At 63.8% G+C, this 23,413-nt stretch overlaps 1 protein-coding gene across 3 annotated transcripts in view; it reads right to left on the bottom strand.

Annotated features, from left to right (window-relative positions):
• Positions 1–23,413, bottom strand: part of PLXNA1 (plexin A1) — a 331,470-nt gene that overhangs the window by 16,184 nt on the left and 291,873 nt on the right. For 2 of the 3 annotated variants that reach the window (XM_087431622.1, XM_087431621.1), the window contains 18 exons: positions 18,066–18,206; positions 17,003–17,103; positions 16,546–16,669; positions 16,300–16,453; positions 15,844–15,943; positions 14,274–14,388; positions 10,659–10,859; positions 8,485–8,581; positions 8,221–8,414; positions 7,952–8,103; positions 7,740–7,860; positions 7,264–7,400; positions 5,799–5,966; positions 5,426–5,519; positions 4,975–5,214; positions 4,748–4,891; positions 4,176–4,410; positions 1,407–1,549 (listed from right to left, as the gene is read on the bottom strand). In XM_087431622.1, coding sequence (XP_087287748.1) covers positions 1,407–1,549; positions 4,176–4,410; positions 4,748–4,891; positions 4,975–5,214; positions 5,426–5,519; positions 5,799–5,966; positions 7,264–7,400; positions 7,740–7,860; positions 7,952–8,103; positions 8,221–8,414; positions 8,485–8,581; positions 10,659–10,859; positions 14,274–14,388; positions 15,844–15,943; positions 16,300–16,453; positions 16,546–16,669; positions 17,003–17,103; positions 18,066–18,206 — 2,661 coding nt within the window. The remainder of the gene's footprint in view (positions 1–1,406; positions 1,550–4,175; positions 4,411–4,747; positions 4,892–4,974; positions 5,215–5,425; positions 5,520–5,798; positions 5,967–7,263; positions 7,401–7,739; positions 7,861–7,951; positions 8,104–8,220; positions 8,415–8,484; positions 8,582–10,658; positions 10,860–14,273; positions 14,389–15,843; positions 15,944–16,299; positions 16,454–16,545; positions 16,670–17,002; positions 17,104–18,065; positions 18,207–23,413) is intronic. The other variant, XM_087431620.1, reaches the window with a different exon arrangement.

Here is a 23,413-nt window from a genome sequence, read left to right as displayed (position 1 = left end):
GCCAGACAGCAGGCCTTGGAGGTGGGTCACACATCGCCCTGACGGGTCCCTGGGGGCCTCAACTGTCCTCTGCAGAATGGACGTGGCCTGGCAGCTGCCTGTGAGGCCCATCGCAGGCAGAGAACGGGGGAATACCAGTGTTGGTGGGGGTTGCAGAACAAGGACCTGCTCCTACCACTCTCTCTGTGGCCAAATCCTGGGACCGGCAACTCCTGCAGCCCGACTCTAGCAGCTCAGAGGAAGCCTGACTCAATGCCCCGTCTGCTGGGCACCCCAAGTGCACGTCCTTTGTCTAGCTCCACCGTCACAACAACCATTCACACAGAAACCACCCTCCCCACTTCACAGACAAGGACACCGAAGTCCAGAGAAAGGAAGAGGCTTGTCCAGGGCCACACAGCATGGAGGTGGGAAAAGGGGATGGAATGCAGGCGTGGCTGGCTCTAGGGTGCCTGCTCCCTCCTTTATCTGCACCAAGGCTTGTCAGGGTAGGAGGTTCCTGACCAGGTTGTGCCACAGGCTGCCAGTGACACCTGGCAAATGCCCCATGCAGACAGGTGACAGGTCCCAGATGGAACACACAGTCACAGCTAAGAGAGCAGTCAGATCAACACGGCAGATGGCAACATCAGGAGAGAGACCAGACAGGAGGAGGATGCGGAACCCCTGACATGGCAGCAATGCCAGGGAATGCACTGAGTCTAAGCCAGAGTGACAAGAAGACCCGTTAAGGTTCAGCTCAAGAAGGAACATCAACGGAGCCACGTGGGAGAGAGGCCCCCAACACCCGAAGTGTGCAGAGATAGGATGCCCTCGGCCAGAGAGCATGACAGAGCCAATCTGCCGAGCCCCTGCCTGTCCGTAGCAGTGGACTGGGCTCCTGGCCTGCCGCTGGAAGGTCCCCAGAGGACTTGGGGGCCAGCCCTCTCCCCCTCGGCAGGCTCATGCCAACAGCCTGAGTGCTGCCAACATCTACAAAGCAAAGCCCAGCTCTCCGGAAGCCTCTGTGCTGCGTCAGCCACCTGCTCTCCCCCAGAAAGCCACACAAACTCCAGCCGGGTGCCCACACCTCCCAGCACACAGGGCAGCTGCCCCTGCCCAGTGAAGGTCAGCATCCAGAACCACCCAGCAGACAGCCCAAGTGAGCTGCAGGTGGTACGTGATGGACTAGAGGGCCCAACACGACAGAGGTGGGCCCCAAGGAGCCCACCTAAAGGTGCTTCACTGGGATGATGCCCGGCGCCCGCCCCAGGCCCCCACCAGGTCCTCCTCCCTCTGCCCCTGTGGCACTGTAGGGAGTTGAGGGCCCTGCCTGCCAGTGCCCCTTCCAGCAAGCTCGGGCCATCCCCCAAGACCCTCCGGCTGCCCATCAGCACCAAAGGAGCCCCCGCAAGCCAGCAGCCCACCTCCATCTCCTTGAGCACCGGGTGGTCCTCGATCCCAGGGAAGAGCACCCGCATAGCGTACGTCCGATAGTCGAGGAACGGGATGCCGGCACCATCCAGGTCATTGGTCAGCTCGTGGATATCTGTCTGCAGCTCTGCAAAGGCTGCAGCCAGACGACGTGTCAAGGCAGGTGCCCTTTGGCCCCCGGCCGCCGCTCCCGATGCCCCAGCCCTTGCACACTCGGGGCTAGACTCAAACTCTGGCTCGGCCACTTGCTGGTCAGGTGACCTTCAAGAAAGTACTGTGCCCATCTGCGCCTCAGCTTCCCCAGCCCTCACATAGGGAGGAAAACCCTGAGTCATCACAGGACTGACTAAGACAAGAGCAGAAGACGCGCTGGGGCCAGGAGGCTAAGAAGGGCCTCCTGTACTTCACACTGGCACGTGGGGGCAGAGTAACGATGGGTGCTGGCTCCTTCTGCCACTCTGGGCACAGGCCACCTGTCCTGGTTCCCCTGGCCTCTGCTGCTTGGGAAAACAAAGGACGTGGCCAGGTGTGGAAGGCAGCAGGCAGCAGAGCCCAGGGCCAGGGGGCTGCAGGCTCTCCCCAAGCCCCCGAGCCCTCCATGCTGACAACCACCACACACACAGCTCAGGCCAGCAGGCCCTACGCCACCGGCCCCACTCCAGGCGGCCCTGTTTCTTTCAGAAAAAAAGGCAGGCAGGGCAGGGGCAGGCCCCGACAGAACATTCCAGAGCTGTGAAGTGTCAGCCCTGCAGTAGCCCGAGGGATGCACTATCTGATCAGGAGCCAGAGGAGTGCTGGGCGGGCTGTGGGGGATGGCTGGCAGGTTAAATGAAGAGCTGGTGCCTTCATCTCCTGGGCACGACTGCCAGCCATCTGGTTATCTCCGCCTGGCCGGCCCTGGAGCACCCTGGCAGACAAAAGCTTCACGCACATCAGCCTCAGCGGACAGTCATCCTTGCCCCAAGGGAGGCCCCCACCTGCTCCCACCCAGCCCCCACACACCTGCCTCCGTCCCACCAAGACAGCCCACCAAGCGGGGAGGGGTTTGTCCAGGACCAAGAGAGCTCGAGACTTTGAGCTTTAAGACAGGCAGGGTCCTGGGCACGCAGACACTCTAGTCCCAGTGCCATTAATAACAACCCAACGCTGTGCCTGTTACAGACACAAGGCTGTCACACAGCGTTCAACCCTTCCCCCACTTAGCTCCCTTTCCTCATCTGAAAACGGAAATACTCCAGTGTCAGCCTCTCAGAGCTGCAAGCGTTCATTACTTCACAGCTGTAGAACGCTTAAGGTCACGCCCAGCACTTAACGAACGTTCCACAGCCTTCGGTCATCCCCAGTGCTGCTCCGCTCACCCTGTAACAGCCCCAGACTCCTCAGGTGGGGCTCCGAGAGGCACACGGTGAGCCAAGGGCCACGAGCAGGTGGGGGTCACCCCAGGCTGGTCCAGCCCCCGGAGGACACCCAGACCTGATACGCCATCTCACACCCAGCCAGCGAAGCTGCCAGGCTTGATGTCGGCCATCACAGGCCAAGGATGCTGTCTGCCAACCCTCAAGTGGCCACTGTGCAGCCCAAGATCTCTGTCCTAGGGAGCAGGGCCCCCCACAGTCCCTGGCCTCAGCGCCCACCTCTGCTGCCAGCACTCAATCCCCACCCACCCAGTCAGCAGCAGCGCCCTCAGCACACCAGCAGGTCCGGGAGCATCTGCTCTGCCAGGGACAACCTGGGGCCTCAGGCACACTGGCCTCCCTGTGACACGTGGGACAGAGACAGGCAGCCCCTGGGGACACCCTCTGCTCCACCTTGGAGCCTACTACCCTCACTCTTTCCACTGACTCCCAGCCCACCGATGGCCGATTTCCCACGTCTGCGGCCCCTGCCTTCCACATCATCCCACTCTCCCGGAACCCACCCCAGCCCACTCTCAGTCAGGGGCTTCAGGGGTGCAGACTGGGGGCACCAGGGATTGGCCAGAGCTGGGCCCAGTGGGGAAGTGGAGCTCACCCACCGTGGCCATCTTGTCAGCACACATAAAAAGGAGTCACAGACAAAGGGATTCCTGAAGACAGAGCTCAAAGAGCTTCCATCCCAGAAGCCAGCCACGCCCTGCGCCTTCCCCACACACAACCCTGTAGGACGTGCCCCGCTAAGGCTGGCCTGAGCTGATTTCTGCCACTTACACTCCAGGGTCCTGACAGACACAGGCCCCAGCTTGGGAGGACGGGCTGCAGCCTGACTCCCTGAGACAGAGCTCCTCAAGGAAAAGACCAGCCTATGCCGAGGCGTGCGTGCTGAGGGTCTGAAGCAAGGGCCCTGCTCCTCGGCACCCGCCCGGCGGCACATCAGCACAGGCGGCACTCGCCACGTCCCGCGGGCTCTGCACAGCCTGCCTGGGTCAGCACTCACGACACCCAGTGAAGTGGGCAACCCAGTGCCCACTTGACACATGAGGACACTGAAGAGGCGACATGCCCGTCCAAGGTCCCCAAGCTGGGACACAAATGCAGGCTCCCTGGGTCCAGAGTCTGTGTCGTAAGCAGCACCCCACAGAAGCTGGACCCACTCCAGGGCTCCAGGGCTGCAGGCCCCAGTCAGGCGCCTGCCCGCCTCCCTGAGACTGAGCCCAGCCAAGTGAGGCCACCGAGTACACCGTAGACCAAGCAAAGTCAGCAGACGGGACAGGGCCAGGCTCAGAGGTGGCAGCAGCCTCAGCAAACCCTGCACCCCTGCGCCCCACGCCCGCAGCCCCAACAGACCTTCCTTGCACTCCAGGGCCACGCGGGACTCCAGGTTGTCCATCTGGAGCTGCAGCCGCTTGAGGGTGCGGTCGGCATCTCGCGACTTGCGCTTGTAGGCAATGAGCACGGCCACGATGACCAGCAGCAGCAGGCCCCCGCCCCCGCCGATGCCCACGATGGCGGGCAGGGTCAGCAGGCTGTCCGAGTACACCTGCAGCGTGCCCGGCGAGAACTCGAAGCCCCCGGCCCGCACCTGGGGGTGGGGGTGCAGGCCACTCAGGAGGCGCCGCGCCCACTCGGAGCTCCGAGCCCCCGACCCATGGCTCTCAAGACCCCCACAGCACTGCCCCTGGCCTGGAGTGGTCAGTCAGCAGGGGTGGGGACGGTGGGACCCAGGGCAAGCACCAGGCCTGCCAGGGGACAACAGGGCTGGGCAAGGGCCTAGTTGCAGGTCCTTCTCAGCCGGAGGCAAATCTGGGGCTTGGTCACAGAGTTAAGGTTGCCCTGGGTGGGGAAGGGTCAGCAGGTCAAAGGTGGGAGGGGTGTAGGAGATCAGAGCCAGGGCATAGACCACCGGGCCGCGGACGCACCGTGACCTTGTGCTGCCCTGTGAGGTTGGGCGACTCGCAGAGCAGCTGCGTCTCCGACACAGTGAGGGCGCAGGGCGTGGAGCCGATGAGCACCGTGTAGTTGAGCCTTGAGTTGCCCGGTGCGGGTGGCAGGAGGTTCCGGCCCTGTGGGGGACGGGGGTGAGCCAGAGAGGCCCCCACAAGGGAGGCGGCCCCCACGAGGGCCCTGCCCTGCTGACTAGGCCCACCTTGAGGATGAGAGGGGAGCTCGGCTTCAGCTCCAGAAGGCCCGTGGGGCTGAGCGGCTCCAGCACGGGGTCAGGGTAGTAGACGAAGGAGGAGGCGTTGAGCACCAGCAAGGAGCGCACGTCGTCCATGACGAAGCCTAGCTCGTCGGGCCGCTCCCCTAGCTCAGGCGGGCTGCGGGCAGGGTTATCCACCGACGGGGCCCGACACACCATGACGGTGTCGTTGTGCACCAGGCAGCTCTGGGGACACAGACGCCAGGACACTGGGCCGGCTGCTCACCACATGAAGCCTGGCACCGAGGTGCAGGAACCAGCAGGGCAGGGCTGCTGCCGTGCCTGCACACAGAGCCCCCCACCCAGCCCAGCAGAGCCAGCGTCCTTCACTGGGGCTTCAAGCTCGGCCACGGAGGCACCAGCTGCCCAGGCGGGCCAGACTCAGGCAAGAACTCACGTTCTCTCTCTCGACGCCTCCGTACTTGGCCCGGATGCGGGGTTCTCGGACAGTGGCCAGGTTGGTGCCTGTGACCGTTAGGAGGGTCCCTCCGCTGTAAGATAAGGGGGTGGGGGTCATGGGAGACGCTCTAAGCCCTTCTGCCCAGGCCCACATACACTGGCCAGCAGCTCAGCCACACCACCCGGCCCCCAGGAAAGATGACAAACAGCGCAAGGTCTCTCGGCACTGGAGGCCTGGGGGTAGGACCACACAAACGAAGCAGAAAGAGGAGGGCCTGGCGCAGGAGCCTGGTGCGTAGCACTGGTCCTCAGCGGCATGGCATGGGACAGGGCATCACTGGGTCTCAGGGCAGGCTGGGGGAAGCCCCCACCTGTTGATGCTCCACTCGGGGTCAATCTTCAGGATGGTGGGGTCTTCAGTATAGTTGTACTTCACCTCGGGGTTAGTGAGCTGAGCACGGTTGATGTTGATGACGATGGGGGCACTGCCAGGGCTCTGCCCTGGGGGCGTCAGGCACCGGATTTCCCGGGAATTCCTCCTGGAGGGGCCGGTGGGATAGTGAGGACACGGGTGCTGGACTCACCTTTGAGGATCCATCACAAACAGGCGTGTGGGCAAGTCACTGGACCTCCCTGGACTCACCTGCCCACCCACAAAATGGGGGACCTTCCTCCAGGTGGCTGATGGCCGTTATGGCCGCCTTACCTATCAGCCCCTCCGATGGGCCAGGCATGTCTATGCCCACCCTCGGCCCCAGCCTGGCTCCCTCTACCTCCACACGGCCCTGCTTGGCATTCAAGGCTCTGCCTGACCGACCTGCCCAGGCCACCTCCCTGGCTGAGGGGCAGGTCTTGCCTCCTGAACTCACTCCCCAGGTGACCCGCCAGCCTCTGCCTCCTCCGCAGCATCAGCCGCCAAGACTGCCCGTGCCCAGACTTGTGTGGTGGGCCCAGCCCAGGCAGGCACCGAGAGCAGGCCTACTTGGCAGGAAAGGGGCCCACAGGGGTCTCAACACAAGCCCCGCAGCAGCCCATCAGTGGCCAAGGGTGGCCAGTGGGACAGAGCTCGTGGGCCCGACCTTCCCACCTGTTGCAGTGCTGCTTCCACTAAGCCTGTGGCTTCAGCGTCCTGGGAGAGCCGGAGCGCCAGGCTCGCACCAACTCTGGCTCCACGGAGTGCTGCACTCACTTCCCTCCCTGCACTGACCCCTGATCTGAATGGGCTAAGACAGGGCCTGGGCCGTGAACATGCAAAATGAGGTGGCCAGCGGGGCAGGGGCTCCAGGTCTCCCCCACCGAGTGGCTAGCCAGCCACTGCCTGCACCTGGGTCCCCGTCCCCTCAGCTCCTTTACCACAGCCAGAGCCGCCAGGCGCGCTCAAGCGGCAAGGCTGCAAACACCAATAATTAGCCTGATAACGGGTAATTACTGCAGGAAAATATTTAAAGGGCTGCTCCGTTATCATCCCTAATCTAAAATTATCCACTTGGAGCCTCAGGGATTTTGTTAAGATTCCTTTTTCTCTCTTAAAAAATTTTTAAAAATACTTCTCCCTATGTGGGCAAGAGATCCCTACCCCAGGATAGGCAGTTGTGCCTGCCCCTCAGCTGAGCCCACCCATTGGCCCCGCCCCCCTGCCCTGCCCACTCTGGAGGTAGCCTGTCTCCATGGCAACCATCTCTGCCCTGGGGGTTTCCACAGTGATCACCCCAGCCAGGCTCTCCACATCCTCCCTGTTTCCCAGGCAACGGAGGGGGCACACAGCCATGTGAACCAACCACCACAAGGGGAAGGCAGCTGTGCCTCAGGCCCCCACTCCCTGTCCACACCCCGTACCAGGAGAAGGAGCAGGGCCGGCCGCCGACAGACACAGCCACATCACTGCCTGCGTTCAGGTGGCTGCCCTCGATGCCAATCCAGGTGCCACCCGAGAGAGGCCCTCGGGCAGGGCTCACACGGTAGAAGGTTGGAGTCTACGGGAAGAAGGAACCTGCTGGAGCTCCAGGGAAGGCCTGCCCCTCGGGCCAGAGGCCTGCTTGCATCTCCATCCGCACCCCAGGCCCTGCGCTCACGGTCTCTCAGACAGCCCACAGGCAGGGGCCGAGGCGCGCAGAGGACCTGGAGTTGGGCCCTGGAGATGAAGAGGGGAGGGCGAGACCGGAAACAGGTGATGCTGGGTGAGGGGCCCACAGGACAACGACAAGCCCATCACTTGAGGTAGCCTTTCGGCTGAGCCAGCCCCTGCACAGACCAGATCTCACAGCCCCCCGGCCCCCCGGGGAAGAGAGGGCGCCGGGCCGGATGGGGCTTACCACAAAGGTGAAGCGTTTGGGCGACAGGGCCCGGTAGGGGGGGGAGCAGTTCTGCACGCACACCTCCACCAGGGCGTCGTGGGCCCGCACCATGCTGGCATCCCCGATCTCGCAGACGATCCTGTGGGGCACCAGGCGGGCTTCAGTGGGCTGTGGGGTCCAGCGGCGTCGGGGCCTCCCCGCCGGCCCGCCTGCCCCCGGGCAGCACTCACTGCTCGGCGCTGATGTACTCGCTCTCCACGGGGCTGCACAGCACCTTGCCCACACGCACACCCAGCCGCACATCCTCGAAGCGCAGGCCCAGGTTCTCGCCCGTGATGGTGAGCCGTGTGCCGCCCTGCCGAGGGCCCGTCTCGGGGGACAGCTGTGGGAAGCAGAGGCTGGGATGCAGGCGAGGGCCCTCTCATGCCGCGAGGGCCATGCAGAGGAGGCAGCCGGCTGGGTCGGAGCCCCCACCTGGTGGCCCAGGAGGCCTGCCTACCTTGAGGATCTTGGGGTCGGTACAGCGGCTGCTGCCGTGGCGGGCGTGCATCCAGGCGGTGGGTGAGTCGGCGGGGCAGTGGGGGCGCAGGGAGCAGCGGCGCTCGGCCACGCACCAGCCACACTCGAAGCGCGGATCGGCCTTCAGGCAGAGGCCACAGCTCTCCCGCAGGGCCGGGCACTTGTAGAGGTGGGCTGCAGGGGCAGCACGGTCAGCTCAGCTCGCCCACAGCCCCTCCCCCCAGGGCCGCCCCAGCCGGCTCACCCTGGATGTTCTGAGGGTTGTCTATGACGAAGTTGCCATTCCACACCACTGACAGGTTCACTGGCAAGTCGCTGATGTCATTGCCCTCGTAGAAGTACTGCGGGCAGCAGGCGGGGCAGTCAGGCCATGCGGCACAACCCAGGCTCCAGGGTCGCAGGCCACTCTCCCAGGCAGCAGGTCAGAGCCTGCAGGGCCCTCCTTGCCACCTCCGGGACAGGGCCCTGGGATTAGGCTTGGCAGGGTGGGGTCTCAGGGCTCTGCCTGTCCAGACTGGCATTTCCAACGTGGAGCCGGACACCCCACAGAGCCGTCTGCCCACCAGTCAGCTGAGGGGACTAAGCCTCTGCTACACACCCAGCTCTCCCTCAACCCTCCCCACCCCACACACACACGGCTTCCTTCCCGGTGACCACGGCCCCCACTCTCCAGCCAAGCCTCTATCCCCAGCAGCCACATGAGGCACATCGTCCAGGGTGACCTTCCCAATTCCCCCTGCAGTCATCTCCACCAGGAAACCAGGACTTCCCAGCTGCACCCCTTGGACGTGCACCAGGGATGCTCTGTGAACCTCGGTTTCTTTGCCTGCTGAACAGACAGCAGTCGTTACACTGGGACTGCCCTGAGGTCCGAGACGTGTGTCCCCCGTGCCTTGGGCACAGGCGGCAGGAAGCACCGTCAGGTGAGGCTCTGCCTGCTCCGCCAAGGCTGCGCTCAGGGACACAGCCTCTCCCCCGGGAGCCCAGGCCCAGCATTCCCAGCTGCATCCCACTTTCTGTAGTTCAGGACCTCCACACCATCCCAGAGCAATTCATTGTTATTTTATCTGCAGGAATTCAATGGGATCCTATCAAATTCCCTGATACTCTCTTTTCCCTTTAAACATGGCTGCAAGAAAGATAAATGTGGGTCTGGTGAGAGGGGAGAGTAGGAGTAGGCGAGGAGTGCAAGGACAGAGGCAACAGAGGCTCAGGGACAGGGATGGGGGGATGGCGATGTAGAGAGACAGACAGATGGCCTTGGAGAGCAGAGAGAGCAAGGAGAGGGTGGAAGCAGCCAGGCCAGAAGAGCCAAAGAGATGCAGGTGGAAAGTGGGGCCAATAGCCGTCAGTGACACAGCAAGGAGAAAAAGGACAGGACAGACAGGAAGGCGCAGAGAACAAGGGCCCAGCTGAGGGGCCAGCCTGCCCGGGGAGCCTGCTGTGACCCCCAGACCTCCACCCACCCTACTATGACACACAGGGGCCACCACCACCAGCAGGGGGCAGACCTCTGACCTCAAGGATTCTAGGGGCTGGGGATTCTAGGGGGTGGGGGCCACAGCCAGGCCTTGCACACAGCCCAGAGGCACCCACCCGCCAATCAGGGCCTTGACCTGGCCCAGGGAATCCACTGCTCTCCCAACGACGACAACACTGTTTCTGAACCGATGGGGAAACCAAGGCCTGCCAGCAATCCCAGAGCAAGCCAGGGGAGGAAGCAGGACCTGAGTCTGGCCTCAGGACCGCCAACTCGGCACCACTTCCCTGCCGCACAGGGAAGGCTGTGGCTCTGCAGTGATCACCATCACTAAACTCACTGGACTTGATAAAAGGCTTTTAAAACTGTCCTATGAGATTCCAGGCTCCAGACGTGGCCGCTTCTTGCCACGTAGGCCACCCCCACCTGCTAGTGTGCAAATGCACCAGCCGTGTGAGCAGTGTCTACGTCTGCCCACAGGACTTCACGTAAAAGCAGCTGAGTGCCCGGCGCTCGCCTGACCTTGGCCTCCTGGATGCACAAAGTGATGACGACACACGGGCGCTTCCACACACCCTCAACCCGGCCTCCTCGCCCGTGTCCTAAAGACCCTACGCAAAGGCACATCTGCCTATCCCGCCACTTCTGTGCACGGTGCCCACTCCCACTGTCACATCCGAGATGTGCTCCCTCCAAACGTCTGGGTGGTTCTCGGCGTGGCAGCACCTGTGGCCTGCTCACCTGCACACCCAGGCACACCTGAGGGGCGAGGCACTGGCCTGGAGAGCCCCAAGTGCCTTCTGAACTATCCAGGGCAGACCTGCCTGTGCCCTATCTTTTTGCTAAGAACAGAAACCAGATCCTAAGGCTGATAGGGTAACTGGCTCAGTCTAGCACACGGGGTCCTGAGCAGCCCCCCAAGCTCCACCCCGCCTCACCGAGGAGTTCTGGCACTGCAGGCTGGAGCTGTTGAAGCGCAGGGCGGTGATGCGGGCCGGGCTCCCCGGGATGTGGAAGAGGCACTCATACCCTCGCTGGCCCGACTGCGGCTGCGGCAAGTTCCGGGCAGCCAGGCTGATGGGCTTTACCACGCCCACTGGCACGTAGATCTGCGTGGAGGGCAGGATCTGCGGGCAGTCCTGGAGTGACAAGACTTTGGCTGAGCCCGAGAGTGGTGCTATGAGTGGGATGCACCCCAGTGCAACCCAGACCACTGTCTGCCTGGAGCCTGCACCTCCCTGGGCAAGCACCACTGTGCCCATTGTACACACTGGCAGACTGAGGACCTCAGAACAGAGGCCTGCGTTCTGCGCTCCGCCAGGCTGTGGCCGCACACTGTGACCCGGGCAGGGCCTCGCCCTGTCTAGCATTCTGGGACCCATCGGGCCCGCAGGTGAAAAGGCCCTAGAGGCGGAGGCCGCCAAGAGCAGGCACTAGGGCCGCAAGCTCTCAGCTGCAGCCCGGGGAGCATAAAAATAGCTAGAGCTGGGCAGAAAAACAGCCTGGCCCCTGGGGCCAGCGCTTCGGCAACAATACCTGATGCAATGGGTTGGCTTCCTTGCGGCACACACATGGGTGGCAGCCTCTGCAGGGAGACAGTCTCCCGGGGTGCCGCTGAGGTGGCTTTAAATAGAGATGCTGAAAACAGGCCGTAATCCCCAAGCCCCACTACAGCCCCCAAGGCGGCCTGGCCCCGGCCCTGCAGAGGTTTTCAGGATCTGAGGAAGGGGTCTGAACTCCGGGCTGCCTCTCGGGCGCACTGGGGGAGCAGAGCAGGCAGGGCCCGGCAAGGAAGTCTGACCACAGAGAAAGGCAGGGGATGGAGACGCGTATGGAGGACCACTGGCCATGCACTCAGGGGCCCACACCAACGCCAGGACTCCCCTGGCCATTTGAAGGGGTGCCCAGACTAGCCCCCAAGCGAGGGACCCTCCTGCTGCCTCCCAGCACGGCTCCCCTCCTGGGCCCTCAGCAGCTGGGCTCCTTCTGGCCATCAGGGCGTTGCTCTCACCACCCCCTGACCTCACACCTCCCCTCTGCAAAGACACTCTCCCCTCTGCCCAGGAGGGCAGCGTGCTGTCTCAGGGAGGAGGCTCTGTGTCCCCATCAGGCTAGAGTCTCGCTGTGGCTGGGCCTTGGCACCTGGGGACCCCAGCCGTGAAGAGGGGTCAGCTTGAGGCTCTGATGTTCCTTCCAGGCCCTAGTGGCCTGGGAGCAGGCTGAGCTGGGAGAAAGACGAGTGGTACGGGTGTTCAGCAGCACACCAGGGCTCTTCCTGAGGAGACCAGCCTCCCTCGTTGAAGGGACTCTGGGTCTGTCAACTGGCTCAAGTCTGTAAGGCACTGAGGGGCCACAACTCTGTTTTTATGATTCAATTAGATTCCTATTCGCTTGACCTAGAACTCCTCAGCTTATCCAGATCAAGTCAGAATTGAGAAGACTGCCCTCTGTTCTACCTCCAGGGACACGGTGACCACTAGCCCAGGGCCAGGCCCTGCTGGTGATGAGTCTGCCAACACAACCCTCGGTGTGGAAATGCTGGCCAGTTCCCCACTCCTGAAGAGGCAGACCAGGCACTGCCAGCAGAAAGTCCCGGCTTCAGGGGGCGCCCACCTCAGAGAGAGTGCGGGCTCTGCTTCTGGGGGCGCCCACCTCAGAGCGAGTGCGGGCTCTGCTTCTGGGGGTGCCCACCTCACAGAGAGTGCGGGCTCTGCTTCTGGGGGAGCCCACCTCACAGAGAGTGCGGGCTCTGCTTCTGGGGGTGCCCACCTCAGAGAGAGTGCGGGCTCTGCTTCTGGGGGTGGCCACCTCAGAGAGAGTGCGGGCTCTGCTTCTGGGGGTGTCCACGTGGGATCTTTGCTAGGCCGTCCAGTCGGCACCTGCCACCTCCTCAACACCCCTTCCCTAACACACTCTGGTGGCTCCTGCCTTGAACCAAATCGAGCAAATGTGAGAGCACAGGGACAGAGGGAAGAGTGGCATTCTCGGGGCCCCTCCCCATCACAGGGCAGGAAGCTGGAGAAAACAGCTGGGACTGGAAACCCAGACGCCGTCGTGTCAGCGTGCTCCTGAGCAAGGGGCACCCTGTGGAGCCAAACCAGACCACCGGAGAGGGGAGAGGGCCTGAGGGCGAGGCCAGGTCCTTCCAAACAACAGAGCTGGCTAACTCTGTGGATGTGTTCCAGTCCTTAGAACTGTCCCCATAAGGCCTGGGACTACAGCCAAGGAGGGAGCACCTGTGGAATCACTTCATCCCCAAACAACCCTCCCTCAACCCCATAATCATGCCCAGCCAGCCCTGCAGGGGCAAACCCCTCAGGAGGGGCCTATACTCGCTGCTCCACTTCCACAGGCTGACAAGGTCCACGGCAGCCCTGCCTGAGGCCCTGGACCCCGGGGTCACTAACCCCACAGGGATCAGTCCCACCACCTTCCTGCTGCCCACGGCCCCCGCCCGCCCTAGGATACGTCATGCAGGCTGCCTGCCCTCCCAGGGAAGCCCACTGCCCGCTCCCACATCTGGCCCTCACACTGCCCGCATCAGAGGTGCTATCGCCCCCAAATGCCCATGGTCCCACCGGCTCTCAGCCCACCCCCCACTGCTGCCTTTTCCCACCATGTGCCACACCATGCCAGGGACTGGAGAAAAGGTCCATGGGGCGACAGTGGGGGGTGGCCAGTGAAGGCTCTGTGAGGAGGGGCCCACAGCACGGTGGTGGTCCCACGCATGCTGGGTCTCCTCTGCCCCAGGCCTGTCCAGGGAAGCCCAGCCCAGCTGCAGCCCCCAGCACCCCACGGCCGGTGAGACCCACACCCTCCCACCTTGTCCAGCCCACGGGCGTGGTGTCCACCACCAAGGCAAGGGCCCTGGCTGCAGGTCCTGGCTCTGCACCCGCAGGCTGGACACAGAGAGCCCTGGTCGGCCCATCCTGGTTCTGAGAGCCTCGGTTCTAAGAGCCCGCCTGGTTGACTCCCTCCTGGTAGGTCCCGGGTCGGCCCACCCTGGTTCTGAGAGCCTCGGGCTCCAGGAGGAAAGCACTTGCTGCTCATAAATAAAGTCAGTGCCTTGCCCAAGCTCCAAAATAATTACTACCTAACCCCATCAATCACCACACAGCACCTCAAATCACTGCAGAAACCGACAGCGGCCCACAAGGCAGCCTGACGAGCCCCCTCGTCCACATGGACTCAGAGCGCTGGGTCCACACGCTCGCCCTGCCTGACACCTCATGCTCCAGGCTCCCACCGCAACGGGTGGACAGTCCCCTCCCCACACCATCCCCTTTGTCCCTCTGGTCTGCCTCCCCCAAGAAGAGTCCCAGGGGCAGGGGCTGGGTCTGAGGCCTCCCCTGAGGGTCACAAAGGAGATCCGGTGACCACCAACAAACGCAACTGGCTGACCGCAGGCAAAGACAGCCCTGGAGGATGTTCTCAACCCCACAAACCTTCTGGCTAGCATCTCAGCCACTCACGGGAGCTCTCTCAGACCCACTTGCGGGCAACAACCAGTTCTGTCGCACCTCCGAAACCCTGAGCCCCGAGGAAGGCCTTACCTCGGACACGTTGACTCGGCCTTCTAGGAAGGCGCAGTCAGCGGCATTGTGCGTGCACACATGGCGGTATTTGCACCAGTGGCAGGGGAAGGAGCCGTTGACACAGGACAGGCAGCTGCAAAGAGAGGGCAGGGCAGTGAGGCTGGGCAGCCTGGGCCCCAACCCGGGGGCCGCACTGCCTCCCTGCTGGTCCTCCAGCTATTGTTCACAGTACCACCTCACGGCCTTTGCGCAGGCTGCTGCTCACCTAGTCAGAGAGGCCTTCCCTGTTGGCTGGTCTCACCCCCTGACCCGCCCAGCATGCCCCTCCCTCTCCACTACTTTTCCTCCAGACACTCGATCACACGACAGTCCGCCCCAGCGCAGGCCGACAGAACCTTCCCGATGATGGACACGCCCAAATCCTGCACCGTCCACTGTTGATGACCACTGGCCCACCAGGCCACACATTGACAGCACTGGAAACGTGTTAGTGCCACTAAGGAACCACACTTTCAACTTCAGAGCCGTGGCAGACATGGCCTCCCTGACAGAGAGCAGGCTCTGCCTGGCAGGAGCTCGTCCATTCATTCCAGCACGTGCCCAGGGCCTGGACAGGGCCTTGCAGTGCCCCGGCCCACACAGCCTCACATACGCTCGCACCTCGTCATCCCTATGGCCTCCGTGGCATCCACAGCCCCCAGAGGATGCCGCCTCTGGCTTCTCTCCAGGGCCTCCCAGCCCACTGGCCACGCTGCTTCTCCAGAGGCTCCTGACCCCCTCCAGCTCTGGAGTGCAGCCCTGCCCCCAAGATCCCACCTGCCCAGGATGGAGAGGTCGTACCTGGTAATAACACCCAGGCCCACAGTGGGTGCCCCAGGAAGAGCTGGGAGGGAGTCAGCCTGTGAGTCCGTCAACAAATGAAGGCATAACTGAAAAACCAGGCGCCTCTGGCTCTGAGGCTGAATCCCACTGCCCCCAGGCCTCACGCTGGCCCTCCCAGCTGGGCACCCTCCAGGTCAGGGATGGGGCTGAAGGTGCCCCTCTAGCACAGTAGGTCCTCAGCCTCCCCCATTCTTCCTCTGAGACTGGTGTGTTCCCAGCTCAGACAAGCGCAGAGCAGCACACCCAGGGCCAGCAGCAGGGAGAGGCCCCACCCCTGACTCCGCACGCCCCAGCTTCCCCCGGCCCAGGGCTGGCGTGAACCAAAGAGGACCTCGACGCCTCTCGTGCCAGAGTGGCAAGCACGCAGTGGACCATCGCACGGCACAGCCGTTTCCCGCCTGGACGAGGCAGCAGCCTCCCCGGGAGCTCCTGACCTCACTCTGACGCCCATAGGCCGTTGCCCACACCATGGCAGCCGGTGAGACTGACCACATGTGAGCCAGTGCACGTCACTCCCGCACCAGGCTGGCTCGGACGGCTGCCCCGGCCTCAGGCCCATCGGCTGCCTTACAGCCCTGCCCTTGCTGGCCCCTTGCCAAGCGGGCGGCTCTCACGGCAGGCCTCTCCTCCCGCACTGACCATCAGGCCACACTGTGCCATGCCCCACCCCGCTGGATGTTGGTGCAGGAGGGCCAGGGACACTCACGACTGGTGGACGCTGCAGTTGTAGAAGACAAAGTCCACAGACGCGAACTTCTTGCCCGTCTCCTTGGATTTCAGGTAGAGCTTCACCACCCGCTGGTCTCCTGCAGCAGCAGTGCAGGCCCGAGTCACCAGGGCCACCTGGGGCCTCCAAACCCAGGACCCCTGCACAGGGCACGCCGTGAACAGGAAAGACCTCCCAACCACCAAGTGCATGGCCCCTTGCCGCACTGCAGCCCCTCCGGCGCTGCGGACCCTGAGCACAGCAGGCGGGCTCCCTGCGTCTCTGCACCTGCAGTCCCTTCCTCCATCTACACGACCCCCAGGAGGCAGCTGCTCCGTCCCCTGCCATCCTCCTCGGCGACCACGTGACACCCGCTCACTGGCCCCAGTGACTGTCCACCTCCCCACAGGAGGGCTCCTCCAGGTGTCGCCAGACCTAGCCCACGGCGGCACTCACCCTGGCCCCGCGTGATGGGCGCCACCTCCCGAGCGGAGGGCGAGCGGCAGTGGATCCGGCCGTCCTCCAGGACACTCTCGGACTCAGTGAAGTCCTCGAAGGAGCAGTTGACTCCAGCAGAGAGGTCGGGCACGTTCCAGGCCTGCAGCACGAGCTGGGGCCCCCAAGGTAGAATGTGTAGGAAGTGAGCAGGGTCCTGTCACCCGCACTCGGCCCCCCACCCCTTGCCTGGACAGCCGCGCTTACCGGGACCTGGGACATAGTGACGGAGACATTGCGAGGCTGCACGGTCAGCTGCACGCACTGCAGCAGGTCTGAGGCGAAGCGCTGGGGCTCGTCCGCCCGCTCGCAGGCGTCCTGACGTGAGCAGCTGCAGGCAGAGGGCACCGAGGTTGGGCGCGGCACGGAGGCCAGAGGAGCGCCCACAGCCCACGGCCCGCTCAGCAGGGCCATCGCCTATACTTAGGGTAGCCCGCCAGCGACACCTCATACCCCATCCTCACTGGGGTGCAGCTGGGCTCACCATCTCAGGCACAGGAAACCACCAAACCCAAGCATCCTGCACACATGAGAGCCAGAGGAGCTCGGAGGGGAGCCATGCCCGCCCAGGCACAGGGAGGCCACCTGGGCCCTCTCGGTCAGAGACCACCAGGCTGGGGCGTCACGGCCCTCCTGCCCGTCCCAGCACCCCATTCAGACTCACATGCTGTGCAGAACACACCAGCCGCAGTGGGGGTCCCGTGACCCCAGGCACAGCTCACACGACGTGTACTGCACACAACTCTCCACAGGCACTCGTGTCACCTGGTGGAAGGAGGGGACTTCAGCATCAGGCCTCCACCAGGCCCATCCCAGGGACCCCGCCAGCCTCACCTCCTTGCCACCACGGTGTGCCCCCTGACCCAACCCTGTTCACCCCACACACCAGGGAGCTTGCCTCCTGGCTGGTCTATTCAAAGGGCAGTCCTGGGTGACCTCGACTCTGCCGAGTCAGGCCAAGCAGGCCAGGCCTCTCTCCTGGGAGCCTAGGGTGGCAGCAGCCAGCGAGCAAGCCAGTCAGCACAGGTGAGCCGCTCAGGGAAGAACCGACAGCCCCCACCACTTCCTCTCTCACCTGTCTGGACTCTGAGCTTCCTGAGGGAGCCATGGGCTCGTTGGCCCCAATCCTAAGCATGAAGGGAGGCTGGGCCCTGCATACCCCGACCTTGCCTGCTCGGCCCTGAGGTCCCCAGAGAGACAGAACCACCCAACAGCTGGGAGAGGGGCAGAGGAGAAAAGCAGCCAAGAAAGAAGGGAGGCCTGGCCTCACCAGATGTGTGCCCCGGCCTGCCCCGCAACGTGCCCACCCTCCCAACTGCCATGGGGTCACCAGGTTGAGCAGAAGGGCAAAAGCTGGCTCTAAGCAGGCCAGGCCGAGAACACAAGTGCATGGCCTTGACGAGCTGGGCCAGGCCAGCCACAGGCCCCACAGAGGCCACTGCCCAAAGCCCCCACCAGGCAGACGAGGCCAGTGCTGGGCCAGGCCACAGCCTGAGAACTTGGGGACCCAGAGGTACACCCCAAATCCTGCAATGACACTGATACCCAGATAACGCTCTCATTCAAATATTTGTTCCTGTAGACACAAAGGCATTCAGGAAGGAGTGGGAATTCCAAACCTGGCCCAGGAGAACCTAGAAGCAGTGTGGACACTGTGGGCCCACGGCAGCCACCCCAGCTCCCCGGGGCAGGCCCACCCCACAAGTGTCTGGCAGCACAGCACCTACCTGCTTTTCCGTCATGGCGTAGAGGTACTGGCGGTCAGGGCTGAGGACCAGGTCACGTAGGATGGGGCTGCCCTCTTGGGCCACCACACTCTCATAGGCCAGGGCTGGCCGGCCACCAGGGTTCGCCAGGTCCACCAGGATCTGTGGCAGCAAGGGCCTGAGTACGGCTGTGCCCATGCCCTCCTGCCCCAGCCCTACACCCTCTTAAGGCTGGCGGTCCAGAGCCCCTCCCCAGCTGCTCCCCCAAACCCTGCAAGAACAAGGCACAGGCCCCCCATCTTCAGCAGCCCAGGCAGGACAGACTGCAGCCCAGGCCCAGTCTGCGTGGGCCCTGGCCTAGTCCCTTCATCAGTCAACAGAAGCCACGGTCCAGGGTGGGGGTCTCTGGGGGCTGAAGACAACCACAGCGGGCCCCCCCCCCCCGCCCGGAGCTGCACAGCGACACCAGGGCAAAGGCGGTAGGCGCCCCCCTCCCCGGGGCCCGGCTGGGCGTCCCAGGGGAGGGAACATTCGTGCGGGGTCGTAGGGGAGAGGCCCTAGGGCCTGTGGGCAGCATGGGATGGCCAGTGCAGCCAACCAGTGAGACCAAGAGCCTCCAGGTAGGGGAGGCGGCGTGAGACGCCAGCGAGTCCCAGGGCAGCCAGGAGTTGGGGTACCCCACCCCCCCAAGAAGGCAGCAGAGAAGGTAGGGCGTCATCAGCATGGAAATATATTCCAGATCCCAAACAAACCTGGCGTTAATTAGCCAGCTCTTCTCCGCAGCTTGCGAGGCTGCAAGTATTTTTAGTTGCTTTTACCAAACAAATGTATTTAATTAACAGAGAGACCCAGGGGGCTTTCCAGAGATGGGACTCCTGGGGCGTCCGCCCAGCTCAGCCGGTCCAGGCAGGCTCCCAGGGCAGGGGTGGCCGGCCCTGCTCAGGCCCTCCCCTCTCTGGTAGAACCACGCGGCCAGCCCACCCTCCACCTCCACCTCGGGGGCCGGGGCTGGGGCTCAGCTCCTACCCCTCCTTTGCACCCCACCCTGACGGGCCTGGGCAGGTCTGACTGGCTGGGGTGGGCTGCAGGCCGCTCCAACAGGGGCTGGGCGAGGGCGGCCAGCCAGGGTGGGGCGCTGTGTCTCTGGGCCAGAGGCTGCCGGCTGCAGGAGAGGGGGAGGGCCGCATTCCTGAGAGCCCGCGGCACCCCCCACATCCGCTCAGCTGCCTCCCCGCCAGGCAGGCAGGCTTAAGTCAAACCAGACCCGGAAGAGCTGAGCCGAACCCAGCGCTGGGCAGGGGGAGGCGGCCCTGGGCTGGGCCCGTAGCTGCCCAAACGGCTCCAGCCCCCGGCTCTGGGAGGAGTGGTGCCAGGCAAGGGGCCATGGCAGCCCCGCCTCAGCGCCCCCGCGGGTAGGGCCTGGACAGGACCCCAACCTGCGCCTAGTCAACTCCACACACCTCCTGCCCTGCTTGGGGGCAGCCTGTGGGCCGTGCTGCTCACAGGGAGCCCAGGGTCAGCTCCTCGAGGCGGCAGGCCCAGGCAGGACATCAGCCACGGCAGAGGGTTAGCGCGGCCAGGACCCACGTGGCCTGCGCCCAAGCCCTGGCTCAGACACCCCCCACCTGCACAACCCTAGTGGGGTGCTGGACCTCTCTTTGCCTCGGTCTCCCTACTTGTCAAATGTGGATGACAGACAGCACTCCCCACACCAGAGCTGTTCTGAGGATTAAATAAGGACCAAGACAGTGTGCCAAGCAGAAGCCACGAGGTAGCCTGGCCCCACAGCCATCACCAAACCCCAGCAGCCAGTCACACAGACCCAGCAAGGCCAGCCTAGACAGCAGCCAGGAAGCTGGGGACAGGGGGACAGGGCCCGGGTGGCAGGCTAGGACACAAAGCTCCAGACCCAATCTGAACCCAAATAACCCAAATCAGGACTCCGGATTTCTCCCCAAACCCTGGCCCTCACTGCCCTCATCCCTGCAGACGCCCCCTGCAGCGCCCAGAAGCCCAGGCCAGACCCCATCCCGCCCCGCACCAGGTCTACAGCCCCTCCTCCCCTGCCCCCAGCCTGGTCGCTCTTACCACGGGATGCCTGCCCCCAGGGCTTCGACAGGGGGCATTTGTCTGCTGAACAGGGACACATGAGGAGCCACAGCCTCTCCCACCCTGACCACCAGGGGCTATGCAGTGCCGGTCCTGACTCCCTGGCCAGGCCTACCATGCACCTCCCCACTCAGAGATGAAGGTATGGGCTGAGGTGTGGATGTCACATCAAGAAACTCCCCCACCCAAACAGGGGACGAAGGAACTGTTATAGGGAAGGTCCACCCAGGAGGTACAGCAGCTCTGAGGCATGGCAGGGGGTGGGCCGAAAGCAAGCCTCCCGGGGTCCTGGGGAAGGCGAGATGGGGAGGCAGGCCACCCCAGGCTCTGGAACGCCCCTGCCCTGGGGCTGCCAGCATGCCGACTCCAACAGGTGGCACCCAACAGCTGCGGCGGGGAGCATGCACATCCAGCTGTCCATACTCCACGCACCCATCTGTCCACCCACCTGCCCAACACTGGGCAGCCCACAGCTCTTAAACGCACACAGGCAGACCCCAGGGAGACGGGGCATTCCTGGAGAGCACAGAGTGAGCAGGGCCTTTGTGGAGGCACAGCCCGCAGGCCAGGGTGGACGCGACATGGGTGAGAGGCTCATGACATGTGCTGAGTAGCCATGGTCCAGGCTCAGCAGGGCTTCTGCACGCACACACGTAACAGTCAGGGAGCAACCAGCCGGGAATGACCAGTTCTGGGGACATGCCTGCTGCATCCTGGCCAGTTTCAGGCTGCAGAGCCCATGCAGCACAGACAGGTAAACTGAGGCTCACAAGGGCCTGCCAGAGGAACCCAGGGCCCTGGACTGCCAGCTGCACCTGGGGACACAGCCTGCCCCAAAAGTGGGGGGAGGGACACAGCACGCCGCCAGGAGAGCATTCCAAGGAGAAGGGGCGGACAGGGCGGGCGCAGGGCTAGGCGGCTGGCAGGACAGCGAGACACGCTGTGGCGTTGTGCATACTGACGCCACACGCCCGCCACAGTTGTCCATTCGAGGGCCACCCACCCGGGAGCAGCCCACCCTGGGGCAGCCGCACGTGCAGAGCACACAGGAGATTCTGACGGCCCCGTACGTCCCCACCTCCAGCATCACCTCTGCGCTCCGCAAACCTCTCCCCAAAGACCACCATGACCCTCCACAACCTCCCTCCCTCCCACCCCCACCTCAGAAAACTTCAAGGCCCAAATCCAGCCCTGACCACAGAGGTCCCTCTGCTATGGTGCCCTTCCCCACACTGGCTGAGAAAGGGCCCCCTCCACCCAGATGGCTTGAATGGAGCCGTCCAGCCTCCCCGGGCATGCCTCCCAGGCTGCGCCAGGCCTGGGCACCCACCTACCCGTGGCTCTGGCCCAGAGGGACACAGCCATCCCCACCCAGCCTCTGCCCAGGCCCTCCAGCTCTGCCCACTTCTCCGCCCCAGGTCTTCCCTGTTACTCTGTACACTGGGCAGTCCCCAGGATTCTGAGCTGAGGCACAAGGGCTGTCAGCACCCCCAGGGAGGGGCTGGGCCCCAGCGGCCTGTCAGTGCCAGTGCCAGGCAAAGTGCTGACCATGGGCTAGGCACCTACCACCACCATGGGACACCACCTGCCCCTCCCCACAGACAGGCCAGGGAGCAGGTTTACACCTTCACCTCCAGGCCAGCAGGCCCCAGGGCCCAGGACACACCAGGTGGGGTCCCCCACAGAGGGAGCCCTGCCTGGGGCCAAGGGGAGGTGGCCAACAGCGGGTGGGCAGCCCCTGGCCCTGGAGGCCCGAGTCCCAGGCTAGCCCAGCTGGCTGCCCCTGCACCCATCACCGCGCGGCCCTGGCCAACTGCTGCGGGCAGGCAGCTGACGGCCCAGCCAGGTCAGCTGTCCATCCAGAGCCAACAAAGGGACCATTCTCCAGGCAGAGGGCGGGTAGGGTTGCTGGGGAGGATGTCTGGGCCATCCAGGCTGCTTGCCAAGGCCGGCACGCGCCCTAGCCACCCGGAGGCAGGGGGCTGCCCAGCTTGGCCCTGACTGGTAAGAGGACAGAGTTCCCTGCTCTGCCCACCCCAAGACAGCAGCCCTCGTGTGCCTATCTGTAAAGTAAGGATGCACTGTCTGAGCTGATTCTTGGTCTCGAGCTGGGGGTGGGCGTGGGGAGTAGGAGGACAGGACCGAGGGTGTGGGATAGGCAGAGGACAGGGGGTAACAGCCAGCAAGCTGGCCATGGTGCTGGGGCCTCATGGCCTCCCTTCCTTCAACAGATGCAGCTGCCAAGCCTGGTCCTAGTGCCCCAGGAGGCAGGTGGTCCTGGAAGAGGCTGCGTGAGGGGCAGGAGGCTCCGCCACCCTCTCCCTGCAGGACCCTCAAGGGGCATGGAGCCTGCCCTCCCCTCTCCTTCCTGGTCAAGGCTCCAAGGCTGAGGCCCTGATGGACCCAGCTCCCAGACCCCTCCTCACCCCACCACGAGCCACCACAGGATTTGCCCCTTCTCTGGCTGGGGGCAGGTTCCAGGCCCCTTCCCGGGTCTGTTCTCAGAAAGGCCAAGGGGAAGTTGATACTGGAAAAGTAATTAGCAACTTCCTCTTGCCAGTAATTGGATAATTAAAACATGATTTGCAGGAGGCCCAATGGCTGTAATTGGGCCAGACACACCTGGTGAGGTAGAAAGGAGGGTCCCAGAAATCTCATCTTTCCCACCCCCAACCCTCAACACACAGACAATGGAAAGCAGAGACCAACCAATGCAAGCAGTGGTCCCCTCTGACCCTTGGTCTCCTCATCCGCCAACGGACAGCCACCTCACAGGGCTCCACGAGAATTCAGAAGCTCACTGTTCCAAAAGTGAGGAGCCTGCTTGGAAGGTGTCTGGAGTCTGGGGCCCCAAGGCCAGAGCCTACCATGGGACAGAGGTGCCCAGCTGCCCCAGGGAATCTGCCCCACTGCTGTGGAAGCTGCACAACGCTGGGCCATGAGGAGGCATAGGTCACATGGCCTTCTATCACATGTCACTGACTGGGACTGTCCTCAGCAGGAACTGGCCAGGGTGCCCACTGCAGCCTGAGATTTCACCAGCACCAGATCTAGCTGAGGATGCTGTGGCAGGCAGCAGCCACCACCCGGCTGGATGTCCTTGTCTCAAACCCAAGAGGCGTCTGCTGCCCGCCCTCCCGTCCACAACTGCAGCACCCCCGCACTCACGTCACAGACCCACGCCACCCACGCTACCCCCACCTGCTGGGTGTCCAAGCACCAGCGGGCAGATGCCGGCTCCTTCCACTTTCTCAACCCAC

Source organism: Ceratotherium simum, chromosome 5 (assembly GCF_057802395.1).
Source record: "Ceratotherium simum simum isolate JZ-2026a chromosome 5, ASM5780239v1, whole genome shotgun sequence".
Classification (NCBI taxonomy): Eukaryota; Metazoa; Chordata; class Mammalia; order Perissodactyla; family Rhinocerotidae; genus Ceratotherium; species Ceratotherium simum.
Note: the sequence above shows the minus strand (reverse complement) of the source record. Positions and strands in the feature narration are given on the sequence as shown.